This window comes from Brachypodium distachyon, chromosome 5 (genome assembly GCF_000005505.3).
Source record: "Brachypodium distachyon strain Bd21 chromosome 5, Brachypodium_distachyon_v3.0, whole genome shotgun sequence".
In the NCBI taxonomy this organism is placed as follows: Eukaryota; Viridiplantae; Streptophyta; class Magnoliopsida; order Poales; family Poaceae; genus Brachypodium; species Brachypodium distachyon.
In genome coordinates, this window is record NC_016135.3 from 17,393,122 (window position 1) to 17,405,831 (window position 12,710).

Genomic DNA, 12,710 nt, shown 5'->3' on the forward strand with positions numbered 1-12,710 from the left:
CTTCGGAGGTACACGATGGAGGGAGTAACTACTGACACGTTTAACCAAGTCTCTGTAACCATGGGCGTGCTCACCTTAGCCTTGGTGCGTGTGTGTCAATGTAGGTGCGGTGGGCTAGTACGATGTTGCATTGAGTGTGGCATGCTGGTTGTACAGTATGGTCGTTGGAAGTTGACGAGGCTGAACTAAATTGGGTAAGTCAAAGTCTTAACAGTTGGCAGGCAGAATATTAATTTAACCCCCAACTTTGTGCCACACAAACTACGCACCATGCTCTTTGCATGCGGAGGTTCTTTGTGTTGGAACGAAGCTCGTGTTACAGGTGAAGATCTTCTGTTAGGTTGTTTGTTTTCGCACCACTCCACCACATCGCCACCGGGCACGGCGAAGGGAAGCAATGTGTACAAAATTAGTAACTGCAAACACACCTATACCATGTAAGGACAGTATGGTAAAACATCTTTGCATCACAGATGTTCAAGCCATCGAATTCCTATGAAAACAGTGCAAGCAGCAGAAAATTGGTAGTAACTGCAAACACACCTACCAAATTCCTATGAAAAAAAAATAACAATGTACGGAGTATGTGAATTACAGAATTCTGCAAACACCTTAGGAAATTTACTACACTAAGTAATCTAAGGGCAGGTTTGGTTGGCTATGGGCTCCGTCGGGGATTGACCATCATGATCATGCAAGCCCCATTCACAACCAAATCTACCTTGCTGCACTCTTCTGCTTGCTTTTCTTCGTGTCCTTCTTGGGACCAGTTGACGCAGCACTGGCTTCTTCCTCAGCCTTTTGTTCGGCCTCCAGCACAGCCAGCTGAGAACGTGCAGAAGCCAATTGATTATACTAGACATTTGAATGCCCTTTTTCAAGCAAAATACTACGGGGTAGCATAATAATTACCTCATCTAGTATGGGTTTCAGTTCCTTGAATCGAGTTTCAGCAAGATCAAAACCATCTTTGCGGAGCTCCTGGTGTTAGGTGTGCAAGATTAAATACAACATACAATTTACAATGGAACATAAAAGAAGCAACATAAGGTAACCTTTCCGGTGTGCTGAGTGTGCTCGTAGGCAGCCATTTGCCAGTACATGTTTGTTCTCTTGTAGAAATCCTTAAGTGATTCTCCTGGCTTTAAGAAATAAACAAATGGAAATAAATTAAAGATGATTTCATTTTCTGGCTGCAGGTAGGGCAAAAAATTGCTATGGAATAAACATCTGAAGCCTTAGACAGTATTGCTAGGAAACAAAGCCAAAAACAACAGAAAAAAAAGCATTGCTAACCAATTACAACATACCGTTGGTGTCCTTTGAGAATCAGAAAGACCGAGGATAACCCTGATTTGTTCTATTCGGGCACGCTTCTCCTTTCGACGCAGTTTCTTACGCTCACCCTTCAGTAGAGATACAGCACCGGACATATCTACGTTCTTCTCAGCCTCTTCATCGGACTACACAGGCATGCAGACGATACAGATCAATAACCACAAAATATGAGTGAAAACTAGTCATAAAGGAAAATTAAGGATTATAAATCTCAAAAGATGGGCCATGACATTAACCATATTAACTAATAGCATTCGTACTGCTTTTCTGACCTCCAACAGCCTAATTCATCATGAACTAGAGCTCTCTGGCATTATCAATGACTTAGTATGTTTTTTTCTGACACCATTATGAGAACCAAATCTAAAACGACATTAAGATGATCAACGGAGAGTTAGCAGCTCAAGTTTGGCCACTCTCATCGTCAAGCATGCCAAACTGCCAGCGGCATCTTCAGTGCAATAGCCAATATTACAAAATGAGCTCTTTTAAAACAGTCCAACTTGAGTATAACATTCAGGAATGACAACTTGACAAAATATATGGAAATAAATAAACTGACTGGAGCCTCTCTAGCTCTAAATATTTCTGCTACAAAATACTCAGCTATATGGAAAAAGTATGTCAACGAGGCTCCTGAGACTTTGATTACTATTCCTCAAGTGGATTGGTTTCTGAACGGCTCATCTGTCATGCAATATTTTTAGCCTGAAGCTCAACCTAAATCCTTGAAATAAAACATGCTGGAAATTAGCAGGTTATCTGGTTTCTGGCAACAATTGTACAGTTCTTTTCCCTATTTCTGAAAGAATATTCTTGAAAAATCTGTCTCATGTGACACGTAAAATGTAGAACTGACTAGAATAAGATAATGAGTCATAACCCACGCGAACTGATTTTTTTTGTACAGCATCATAATGACCTAATCCTGGGTCTCACTGGGATTCACAGAAAGCAGGGGAACCGGTCCATTGATACTGATTATCTTGAACATGTTCGTGAGAACCTTAAATAGTGGTGCATACCTCTTCATCGTCTTCATCTGTCTGGTTAGCATCGTCCGCACTATCATTTTCATCATCTTCAGCCTCATCATCGTCCTCATCCTCATCCTCGGAAATTTCTAACCATTCAGATTCAGATGCCTGCATAAATATGAAGTATGGAAATGGGAGTAGTTATGTAATGACCAGAAGATAACTTGAAGCATACTCAATTGAAATGAAGAAATATCAAAAGAAAAGCAATAACTGACCGGTATGATACACTTCCACTCATCTAGTTTGCTAAGGTTAAGTGAGTACAAATCATCAAGAGTAATTTCTCTATCCTTCACTTCCATCATTCCTCCATATAAATATAGCATATCTTTCCCTACAGCCATTGATGCATTGATACGGCCAATGGGCTTCACTGCCTGTCCGTACGAAACATAAAATGATCAACAAAGGTGCCATTATTAGGATGTAAAAGTCAAAGCTCATCTCAAAATAATTGTCCAAGGTGGAAATAACCTCCGGGAATGCTTCTTGTGTTGTTTCAGAGAGAACATCAGAGTTTTGGCTAGAGCCAACTTTAGTTAACGCTAGACTCTTACTCAAGTGATTCGTAACTCCATTGACTTCAGGTTGTCCATCAGTAGCTTCTTCCGAGACGTCCATTGGATCATCATCCTCATTACCAATATTAGTTTCTGAATCATTTGCTGGTTCTTTTCTTTTGGTATCCTTTGTCTATTCATGGTAAACCAATGTCATCATAAACCGAGTAATAACTAAGAAGGATTCAAGATAGCTAAATTTTGCCACTTGCTAAGCAAAGATGCAAAATTGAGCACATTTAAGTCCAAATGAACAGCTATACTTGTCATGTCTCAATTATCGGAAGGCATCTCTGCAAAGTAAATGCTACAGTGCCTTTGTATCTGACATCTTAAAATTACCCAATTATAAACATGAGATGGCTTATGATTACATTAATTCGAGGAGTCACCTTGTTTTTAGTAGGCTTGTCTTTCCTGAGCTCTAAAGGGTACCTGAGACATTTCAAGGTAAACAATCAATTTAACATACAAACAGAATCCAAGAAAGAACAACCTTTCACGTCTAGGCTCCAATATAACATTTAAATTGACAATATGTGAACTATGGGACAGTAAAAGTGTAACTTGTGTCAAACTGGCAATCTCATTAAACATCACCCAATAAGTCCTCAAAGAAAAGCATGTGCTTGGGAGAGTACATCAGTACAATTTACAATGGATTAAGAAAGTCCTATATAATTTCCAGAATAGTCGATTTTATGTAGAATCTAGATAACCACAAGAAATAGAATGCATGGCCGTGTAGTTTACTAACACTAACAGTTGCAGTAGTTTGCTGAACCAAGATTACTAGTCAAAATCTATAATGATAAAAAAACACCAACAATAGCCCGAATTAGCAAAAAACAAAATAAGCAGGTGTATAACCGACTTAATTTACTTAAAAAAAGAAATACCAAAGTTGCATAAAAGATGCTAAAATGCAATGTACCAAGGATGATTGTCCAACTGGAAACCATAGCACCAACAACAGCCCATATTAGCAACAAACAAAATAAGCAATGGTATAACTAACTTAATTGACTTCAAATAATGTGAATACAATAGTTGCAAAAAAGGTGCTAAATGTAAAATGTACCAACGATGATTGTCCAACTGGAAACCGTAGAGCTCATTCATGAACATGCTCATAAGGACATCACCTACATGCATAGAAATTTGGGAGAGAAATTAGCATAGATTTTAATATAGAAATACCCCTCAGCTATTACAATAAAAAGTTGAAGCGGCTCTTTGGTTTGATGATTTTCATCTGAGCCTTTTCATCTTCCCCGCCCCTATTTCTCTAGCAGAATCTCTATTCATGATTATATTGAGTTGTACTTGTACAGCTCTTGCTACATAGTTATTGTAGAATTTGCACCAACAGTTCATTTCAGTTGAAGGAGTAGTCAGTTCATTTGACACAAACTTATAAATATAACAGTTGCTGTTATATTAAAATCAGATACACATTGGTTGCAGTGTCAACTCCAACAGGAGGGCCATAGGCGGAGGAAGGAAAATAGTTGAGGTCAGGCGAACTCTAGAGCGTAACAAAAATTGATGAAAAAACAGACAGGCAAAGCAGCCGAAGAACAGAAGCAGTCCACTGGCCACTGACACAGCCACGCGCCACACCCTTTGTGGTCGCCTACACCCCACCCAGCCAGTCACCGACCTGCCGCCGCGGCACGGCCTTTCTCCTGCCCGCCGTTCAGAAACTGAGCTGCCAAGTCGCCCGCTGTCTCTGTCCTCATAGAGCATGCCGAGCGGCATGGTCTCATTGCTCTAGAGGTGAGCGGTTCTGGAGCCACGGCAAAGCGACTCAGGCAGCACCACCCCACCGCAGTGACTTGGCCCAGGCCCGAGAGGCAAGAGCACACTGCCCAACTTCTCTTAGCAGCAAGGAATACATATAATTTTTTTTATGATTAAGCACAAGTAATCTATAATAGACTTTATGAAAAGTTGCATGCCTATAATTCACTTAAAAAACAAGTTGGTTGCTGCAGTTCGCCTTACAAAATAACGCCGTGTGTGATGGAGGATCAAATTAACAACGCCTTTCAGATTGCATATGTATACATGTACGTACTACTCCTCCAGGAGCTACTAGTGGGAGCAGGAGTCTCTTGATCTCTCTGCGTTTATTAGTGAGGGGCGATTGATTGAATGTTGCAAGAAATGAAGAAGTCATGCATAGTAAAGTAATGTGTTGTGCTGCATGCAGACCCTATTAAATGATTGTGCCCAGAACCAAGGGAGGTACCGGGTCCTCCGTCCATGGGGATGGGGTCATATACACCTTATACTTAACACAACCAATAATGTACAATAAATCTGCCTACACAATCCAAAAAAAAGAACCACAATTTTATCAATGAAACCGTTCATTCTTGAATACAACACTGGTTATGAAAATATTCTAATTTCCTAAGCTGCTTTGGTTTCACCTAGTCCTTTGCCCAATAAATATAAGAAAATTGGGTAATTATCAGCATTTTTCCTTTTCTTGCAGACTATGCCTAGAAAGAATAGACTGGAACTTTTGAGCGAACAGAAGAACATCCAAATGCATGCTAAGACTTAAATAGATGGCTTGGACCATGTCAATCGCCAAAGACAGAAAATATAAATTAAGAGCAGAAGAACAAAAAGTAATTACGCGTGGATCAAAGTTCAATTGAAAAGTAACCTTCAACTTCCATATCTACCACCCCACCAAAAAGGACAGCCCTTTTCTTGTGAACACACATCGAAAACCCAGCTCTGGGGCCAGGTGGCATCCCAGTTTTCTTAACCTATCAAGATGTAAATTCTTGGAGTTCAGTACATGGAGTAAAAAACCATAGATATCATCATATCAAATTAAAGAGATGCAAGAGTTTACCTTGTTCCACTCCCAAGTACGAGGATCAAGAGACCACATATCCGCATGAACTGTTCCTTTTTCTGATGCATTTTTGTCAGAAGAAACTTCTTTAAAATATCCACCATACATATATATCTACAGAAAAACAACCATTAATATAGTTGCATATGAACTTAAATAAAGGACCATCCATAAAAAGTCACATTTCTCCAGGTATTATGTAATAAATATTGACACGAAGAATTAAGGATCCAGAACTGGTAGACCGGAGCCAAATTTTTATTTTGGTAGAACTAATACGTGAACTGTGTCATTAATCTATCACCATGTCATCATCTTCAAGAATTATATTTCTTTCTTACCATGCCATGTTATAGCAAAAGCATCAGCTGCCACATAAGTGTAATAATAACAACAAGAGCACTCCAAACAGCAAATAATAATAACAACAACGTGTGGCCATTAACAATTAAAAAATTTATATGGAGTTAAATTAAACTAAATTTATTTTTAAGCAACAACATAGTAACGGGTGAGGGGGGGGGGGCATAGGCTTGCCTGATCTTGGTAGATAAGAAGCTGAAAACCACTTCTTGGACTAGGCCACAAGCACCCAGGACGAGGCTTGATTTCCTCCCACTAAAATACCAACATTCTCAATAAGAATAACAAAATAGATGGTCTTATATGTTACTATCAGTACTGGATGAAAAAACGACACGGTTTACTCACCTTGAAATTATCCAAATCAAAAACATGCAGATCATTGTAGTACCTACAGAAGGATGTACTTATCAAGCACCTCCAGATCATATTATTCAAAACACAATCTACACCACCAGTACTTTCGGTGTTTCTTTGTGGATGATCATCCGTCAGAATGATACAGTATTATTTAAATGATACATAACTTATAACTAGGACATAGGGCATAAGTCCTATTGCTTCTATAACAAGAGCCATGTATAAGTAATTGAATATTAACTGTACTAACCTCACTTCTCTAAGAGTGTCATAAAAGCCGCCAAATAGCACAATCTTGTGCTTGTAGAGGACCTGTAGGAATAAAAACACGTACCAGCTTAAATGTCAAAATAGCAGACAGTACAGAAAAGACAGGATTAAAGGAAATAATGAACATACATGAATGGATCAATGGATATATAGCAGAAGAAGTGTTACAGAAAGCACCTATTTCAGGACCACTTTTAGAAGCATTAACTGCTTCACTTGGCTTCATCAAACTAACGGATAAACCATGAGGAAGTGTGTTCCTCTTAACATTGGATAATGATACTCAGGTATTGAGAAAATTTGTCATCAGATTGCACCTATAATATTGGCTAATTATGTTAACCCACTTATTTACTTAGATCACTCCATAGATTGCCTGATTAGGTTTTCACTCTCTCCTATTTAGGCACTGGGTTGCCCAAATCTGGTCGTCCTAAAGACCTACCAAACATAGTTGCATCACAAGTTCACAACCCCATGTGGCCTACAACTTCTAGTACTACAGGAATATATACTTTGCTGATGCTCATAATACAAGAAATATCAAGGAGAAAAGGGGACCGCAACAGTTTACAAGGGGTTTCAACATAAAGATACTAACCGCTCTGTGACCTGAACGTGCACTTGGACATCCCTTAGCAAGAATTTGTTCCCATTGATTTGTTTTCAGATCCAGCGTCCAAAAGTCCTACAGTAGAAAATCAGCCAAGGGATAAAAGATGTACTATATTTATGATTCTCACATTTAAGATGCATAGTACAGATTGATATAGTGATATTTACCCTTCAATGTTATATAAAAAAATACGAAGCAAACAAGAATTTAAAAACAGTTTTACATGGTCTCACAAAAGAAAACAGTACCATGTGTAGCACGTCTAAACAGAAAACAAGTGAACCATGCTAAGAGATATATATATTTCTTTATTTATAAATGGCACCATGGCTCCACCCTTTAGTGTATACAAGTGATGTCTCAACTCATAGTTTCATAGAAAGATAGTTTGTGTTCCTCTTGGAACAAAATTGAAAAATGAAGGCATCAAATTTTTGTGAAATGCCTAATGCCAAGAAAACATTTCAAGAAAATGTAGATTAACATACTTAGTCTTCTACCTTGTAATGATGAAAACGTTCCTGGTTTGGTGAAGTAAATTCCCCACCTGAAACATCAAAATAAAAAAGAAAGATGAATCACGACACCTTTACTCATAGAATGTCTTCCTAAGTGTAAGGTTTTATTACCAAACATGTATATGTTATTCTTCCAGGCAACAGTCTGATGAGCACTTCGTGGAGGTGGACTGTTAGGACTAGATACAGATTTCCACTCGTTTTTCTCTACATCGTAGCGATAAAGATCACCATAAACAAATGTCTGCAGAACAAATGTATAAGTATCAGCACTATTGGAATCCTTTAAGAGGAAACTCTAAGAAAAAGACTAAGAAACCATTGCATTGCTATTTTACTACGAAGGTACAATGACAGCAAATAGTTTTTTTAGCATATAAAGTAGTACCCGAAAACCACATCAAAGAACGTAGCAGCACTAACGAAATATACTAAACATAACAATCATATCTTCACTTATATCACATGGGATGAAATGATAGATGAGCACCCACCTTGCTACCATTGTAGAACTCTCCTCCATACAGAATTAATTCTGTATCTTTCAGTGGGTTCATGGTAAGCTGCATTCGAGAAGGAATCAAGTCAAATGTTGCAACCAAATCTTCATAAAATTTACTCGGTCAGCTAAAAAGTTACATACAGATCTGCTGTGTAGCATTACAAACAATAAAAGTTAAACAAGAATTAATAATTATATTTATACAAATAAATCATGTCAAAAGCACCCCATCAAGTAAAGAATTGGTATCTGGGGCATAGCTCATTCCCTAATGAAAGGGACCTAACCAGTTCGGACATGGGGCAAATCCGCAAATGGCAGGTCAAATTCTGTATCACTAAGAGATCATCCTATTTAATCAAATAACTCCATTAAAAAAACCTGTTGCCTAATAGGGAGTTCCCAATCTTACTCATTTACTGAGACTTGGTTATCCAAATTTTAAGCGTCCAAATCACAAGCATAGAACTGTTACCCAGTTCGTTTCATGCAAGGCCTTACCGAGCAATTAGACCGGGGTGATGGTGCAGGGACATTCTCCTCCACATGGACCTCCTTCTTCTTCGCCTCCTCCTTCTGTATGTTCCTCTGCAGTAAAAATACAACCCAATCAGAACAATAATCAGAAGAGGATGAACGGCAGCATATAACAACTAGGCAGAACTAATTCGATATTGACCAGATAGTGGCTGCAAAATGAAGGGCACGAGGCGATGCATATACACTCCAGCTTTTCAATCAACAGACTCCATTATTAGATGAAGAACAGCTAGTGAACAGAGCGGAACAAACAGCAAAGCACGCGAGAGCCAGCTGATCTAAATAAACGGCATGGAACGAGGTAGGGTGGGGAGGGGCGGGGGAGAGAACACTGACGAGGATGGCGTCGATGTCGTCCTCCTCGCCGACCTTGCCAGCATCGCGGCGGGCGCGCTTCTCCTCTCCCTTGGCCGTCTTCCGCTCCGTCTTCTCCTTCCCCTTCCCGGGCTTCTTCTGCTTCTTCCCCATCTCACCGGCTTTCTCAAGCTCTCCCTGTCGGCTACTTCACTTCTCGGAGGCGGAGGCGGAGGCGGAGCTAAAACCTCGCGGGGAAGAAGGGGAAGAGGGGGAGGTGCGAATTTTCAAGAATTTAGGCCCAGAGAGTCAGCATAAAACGGAGGCCTCACTTCCGGAGAGAAACCCTAGCCGCCGTCTTTTTTGGGAAAAAACTTCATCGTCTAAAAGATTTGTGTCCTGACTTCTTCATCGTCCTGGTGTAGGCGTTTCAACCTATGTCATGAAATCAGTGGTTCTCACGACACGTCTTTTCAGGTTGCTGGTCTTTTTCCTTGTGGATTCATCGACGGAGAAGCAGTTTTACAGTTTGTCTTGCAAAGGGTATTACTCCGGCCAGGGTGCGTTCAACGATCTTAGGTACTCGCCGTTTGAGATGGACGGCTCATGCGGCTTTTCAAAACCTTTGAGATTAATTCAACTTGTGCAAGCATGGTATTCTGCAATTTTGTCAACGAATACGTGGAGAAGTATCAAGATGCGAAGGATGGATCAAGAGAAGTTTACTTCCAAGGACTACAATAAAACTTTTGGTTTTGTTGAGTATCTTTGTTATTTGTGTTCGTTCGTGTATCGATCTTTTGTACTTTGTCTCTTGAATCAATAAAGCCAGATCGTTGGTCTAAAAAAATATTAGCCTAAAAGAAATCGCTCAAAAAACCTCTCAAAAAAATTGCTCAAAAAAAGCCTAAAAGAAAAAATGAAACATTTTTTTAAGAAACATCTGGCTTTATTGATTCAAGAAGCATAGTACAAACATTGACAAAACTGAAACAAAAGACAACAACAGAATAAAATTAAAGTTACATCAAGATTCATCTAAGTAAATATTGATAGTTCTGGATAGACCAGAACGCAATGTGCTTTCCATTAATGAGGACGGGCGGACTAATATGTCACTGCAAATTATATGCTCCAGTAAGCGGTATGAAACAAGGAATGGTACTACGTCGTTGCATTTCAGATCATGCAAGTAATGTGGAAGACTAGTAGGCAAATTCGCTTGTGCCAAAATTACCTGAATTGACTAGATAGATACCAATCGTTCTAATAGACGAAACCAATTTAGAATCAATCTAGCGACTTTTTAAGCATCACGATTCACAAGACCACCATCCCCTTCCCTAGAAAACCTATCTAGGGTGTCACATTTGCCGTCACCTCTCTTCCGCCGATAGATCGGCCTTCTCCTCCTCCACCGGCTCCGTTGGTACTGTGGGTGTGTGAGAAGGCCCTGACTACCTGTGGAAGTTGTAGTTTAGTTCACCCATCTATAGGATTTGATATGTTTTTTTTGTCAAAGGATTGACATCTGCGAGACATTGGTGTCGGTGTCGGCACGGAATAAGGTCTCCCTACCTCAACCGATAGTGCTTCTTACTATCAGGAGACGTGTGAAAGATGATGTGGTCCTCACGGAAGCAGCTCTGTCGAAGATATAGTATTTTGGGCTCCAATTCCTCAAGAGTTCGTCCATCTGGACGGAATCGACGAAGCGCCGACGTAGATTCATGTTTTCTTCTAAGGGTGGCAAGGTTACGATTTCTTGCCAACACGCCAGCGAGGCCTGGTGTCAGGTTCTTCAGATCGATTTAAGGGTTTTAAAACAACGACTACGGGATTAGTATATTGGTCCTTAGAGGCGTGCGCACAAGGATTTCATGACTGTCGTCAATAAGGTCAAATTGGCTCTGGTAGGGGAGCGAAGACATCACTATAGAAATCACTATAAGTATCCTAAATAACACAATTATAATTATTCCAAATAATTTTCTCAATATATTAAAATAGACGTTAATTATCATATATTTTTATTATGACATTCGCCATTATGGTTTATTTAATTTGAAGTGTCGCAAATTTCCTCTTAACAAGTACTTATATTGCAAATTGATGTCTAACTGTTTGCCTAGTTTATTTTAGGCATGTGTTGCATGATGGTTGATATTTTATATATTAGGTATTAATCATATGTGTGTTTGTTATCCAAAATGTATTTAGTCAACTTTCTATATGATAAATGCTGCCTACTTGTACTTATTTTATTTATACATGTAGATCTTCAAGACTTTTGCCTCCTGTCGATCATTTGATTTGTTTTGAAATGCTTTGGTTCATTTTGACTGTTACTTAGATATTGTTTGAGTGTTATATTGTGTTCTAGGCGTTTCTCGTTTTTGGCACTATCATTAGTTCTTCACAAGCTAAACTAATATATTTAAAACATAAAAAGCTAACACTTTAATAAATTTCATTTTTCTCCCACTCTTCTACCACACAGTGCCAGACCTGTAGTACCCCGACCAGTTTCATTTTCAGTTTCTGACCAAAAGACCCTTGTGCAGTTTTTTGTGGATTAGTCTCACATTGCTAGTTTAGTATACCTTTGTGTCCCAAAAATATCCCCTCCAGGTTGATTGCCCACCCTGGCGTGGCATTCTCCATCTAAGCCGCACCTTTTGCCGACCATCCTCCTTCTTATCTATCATCGGTAGTAGGTTGGAGAAGGCCAAGATCTGATCTGAATTCCTTTCGTCAGGTCAGCATTCAGATTATTCTTAATGAGGTGTGTTGTCCGGCAGTTATAGCATCCAAAAATTGCAACACCCATTCCGGTCCAGCATACCTGCATTTCTCTTCGGCATGCAAGTCTTAACACGACCACATCGGTTGACTGTTGTGAACTCAAATCTATTCATCTTACATTATGATATCTTATGTGTCTATATGGATTTAATATATGCTGGTATAGTCAAATTTATATTACACACATGTTCATTTTTTTTACCGAGCTTACTAGCAGTTTGAATTTGAACTTGTATGTAATATCAACGGTAACTTAATGAGTTTGGTTGTGATCCCATATCTGCATCGGTAGCACGGTTTCTTTGCGCATAAAATAGAACTGTTACAGCATCTCCACTAGCTTCCTTATAATTGGTTACTTAAAACCAGTTAGGGATAGGAGAGAGAAGAAGTTGGTCAAGTTTTTTTTTCCTCTTCTCCACCAGCTTACCTATCCTCGTTCCCTATTTTCTTCTGTACCTCTCTATGACACATGGGACCCACCCGTCCTTGAGACATCGTAAATCCCGAATGCCTTCTTCTTCCTCCAAGTCCTATACTTGCGCCCGCTGCTGCCTCCGCGATGCGCCGCCTCTGCCTACTCGCCTGTCCGCCTCTGCCTCCTTGTTGCACCGCAACTCCCTCCG

The 12,710-nt window shown here is 39.5% G+C and overlaps 1 protein-coding gene across 1 annotated transcript; it reads right to left on the bottom strand.

Annotated features, from left to right (window-relative positions):
* Positions 1 to 413: 413 nt before the first annotated feature.
* LOC100825989 (kelch domain-containing protein 4) lies at positions 414 to 9,647 on the bottom strand. The gene is made up of 20 exons (XM_003579951.4): positions 9,322 to 9,647; positions 8,947 to 9,033; positions 8,438 to 8,506; positions 8,055 to 8,187; positions 7,926 to 7,972; positions 7,411 to 7,497; positions 6,790 to 6,851; positions 6,528 to 6,570; positions 6,354 to 6,434; positions 5,814 to 5,930; positions 5,619 to 5,724; positions 4,020 to 4,083; positions 3,331 to 3,373; positions 2,853 to 3,071; positions 2,594 to 2,755; positions 2,364 to 2,483; positions 1,311 to 1,463; positions 1,056 to 1,142; positions 913 to 981; positions 414 to 825 (listed from the first exon to the last, which is right to left on the bottom strand). Exons 1-20 carry the CDS (start codon positions 9,451 to 9,453, stop codon positions 718 to 720), a joined length of 1,989 nt encoding a protein of 662 aa, XP_003579999.1. The 5' UTR covers positions 9,454 to 9,647; the 3' UTR covers positions 414 to 717.
* Positions 9,648 to 12,710: the final 3,063 nt, after the last annotated feature.

Coding starts and splice junctions, on each gene's coding strand:
- LOC100825989 (XM_003579951.4), bottom strand. CDS start 9,453: ATGGGGAAGAAGCAGAAGAAGCCCGGGAAGGGGAAGGAGAAGACGGAG. Junction 6,571..6,789: donor GACACTCTTAGAGAAGTGAG/GTTAGTACAGTT, acceptor ATCCTTCTGTAG/GTACTACAATGATCTGCATG. Junction 2,756..2,852: donor CACAAGAAGCATTCCCGGAG/GTTATTTCCACC, acceptor TCGTACGGACAG/GCAGTGAAGCCCATTGGCCG.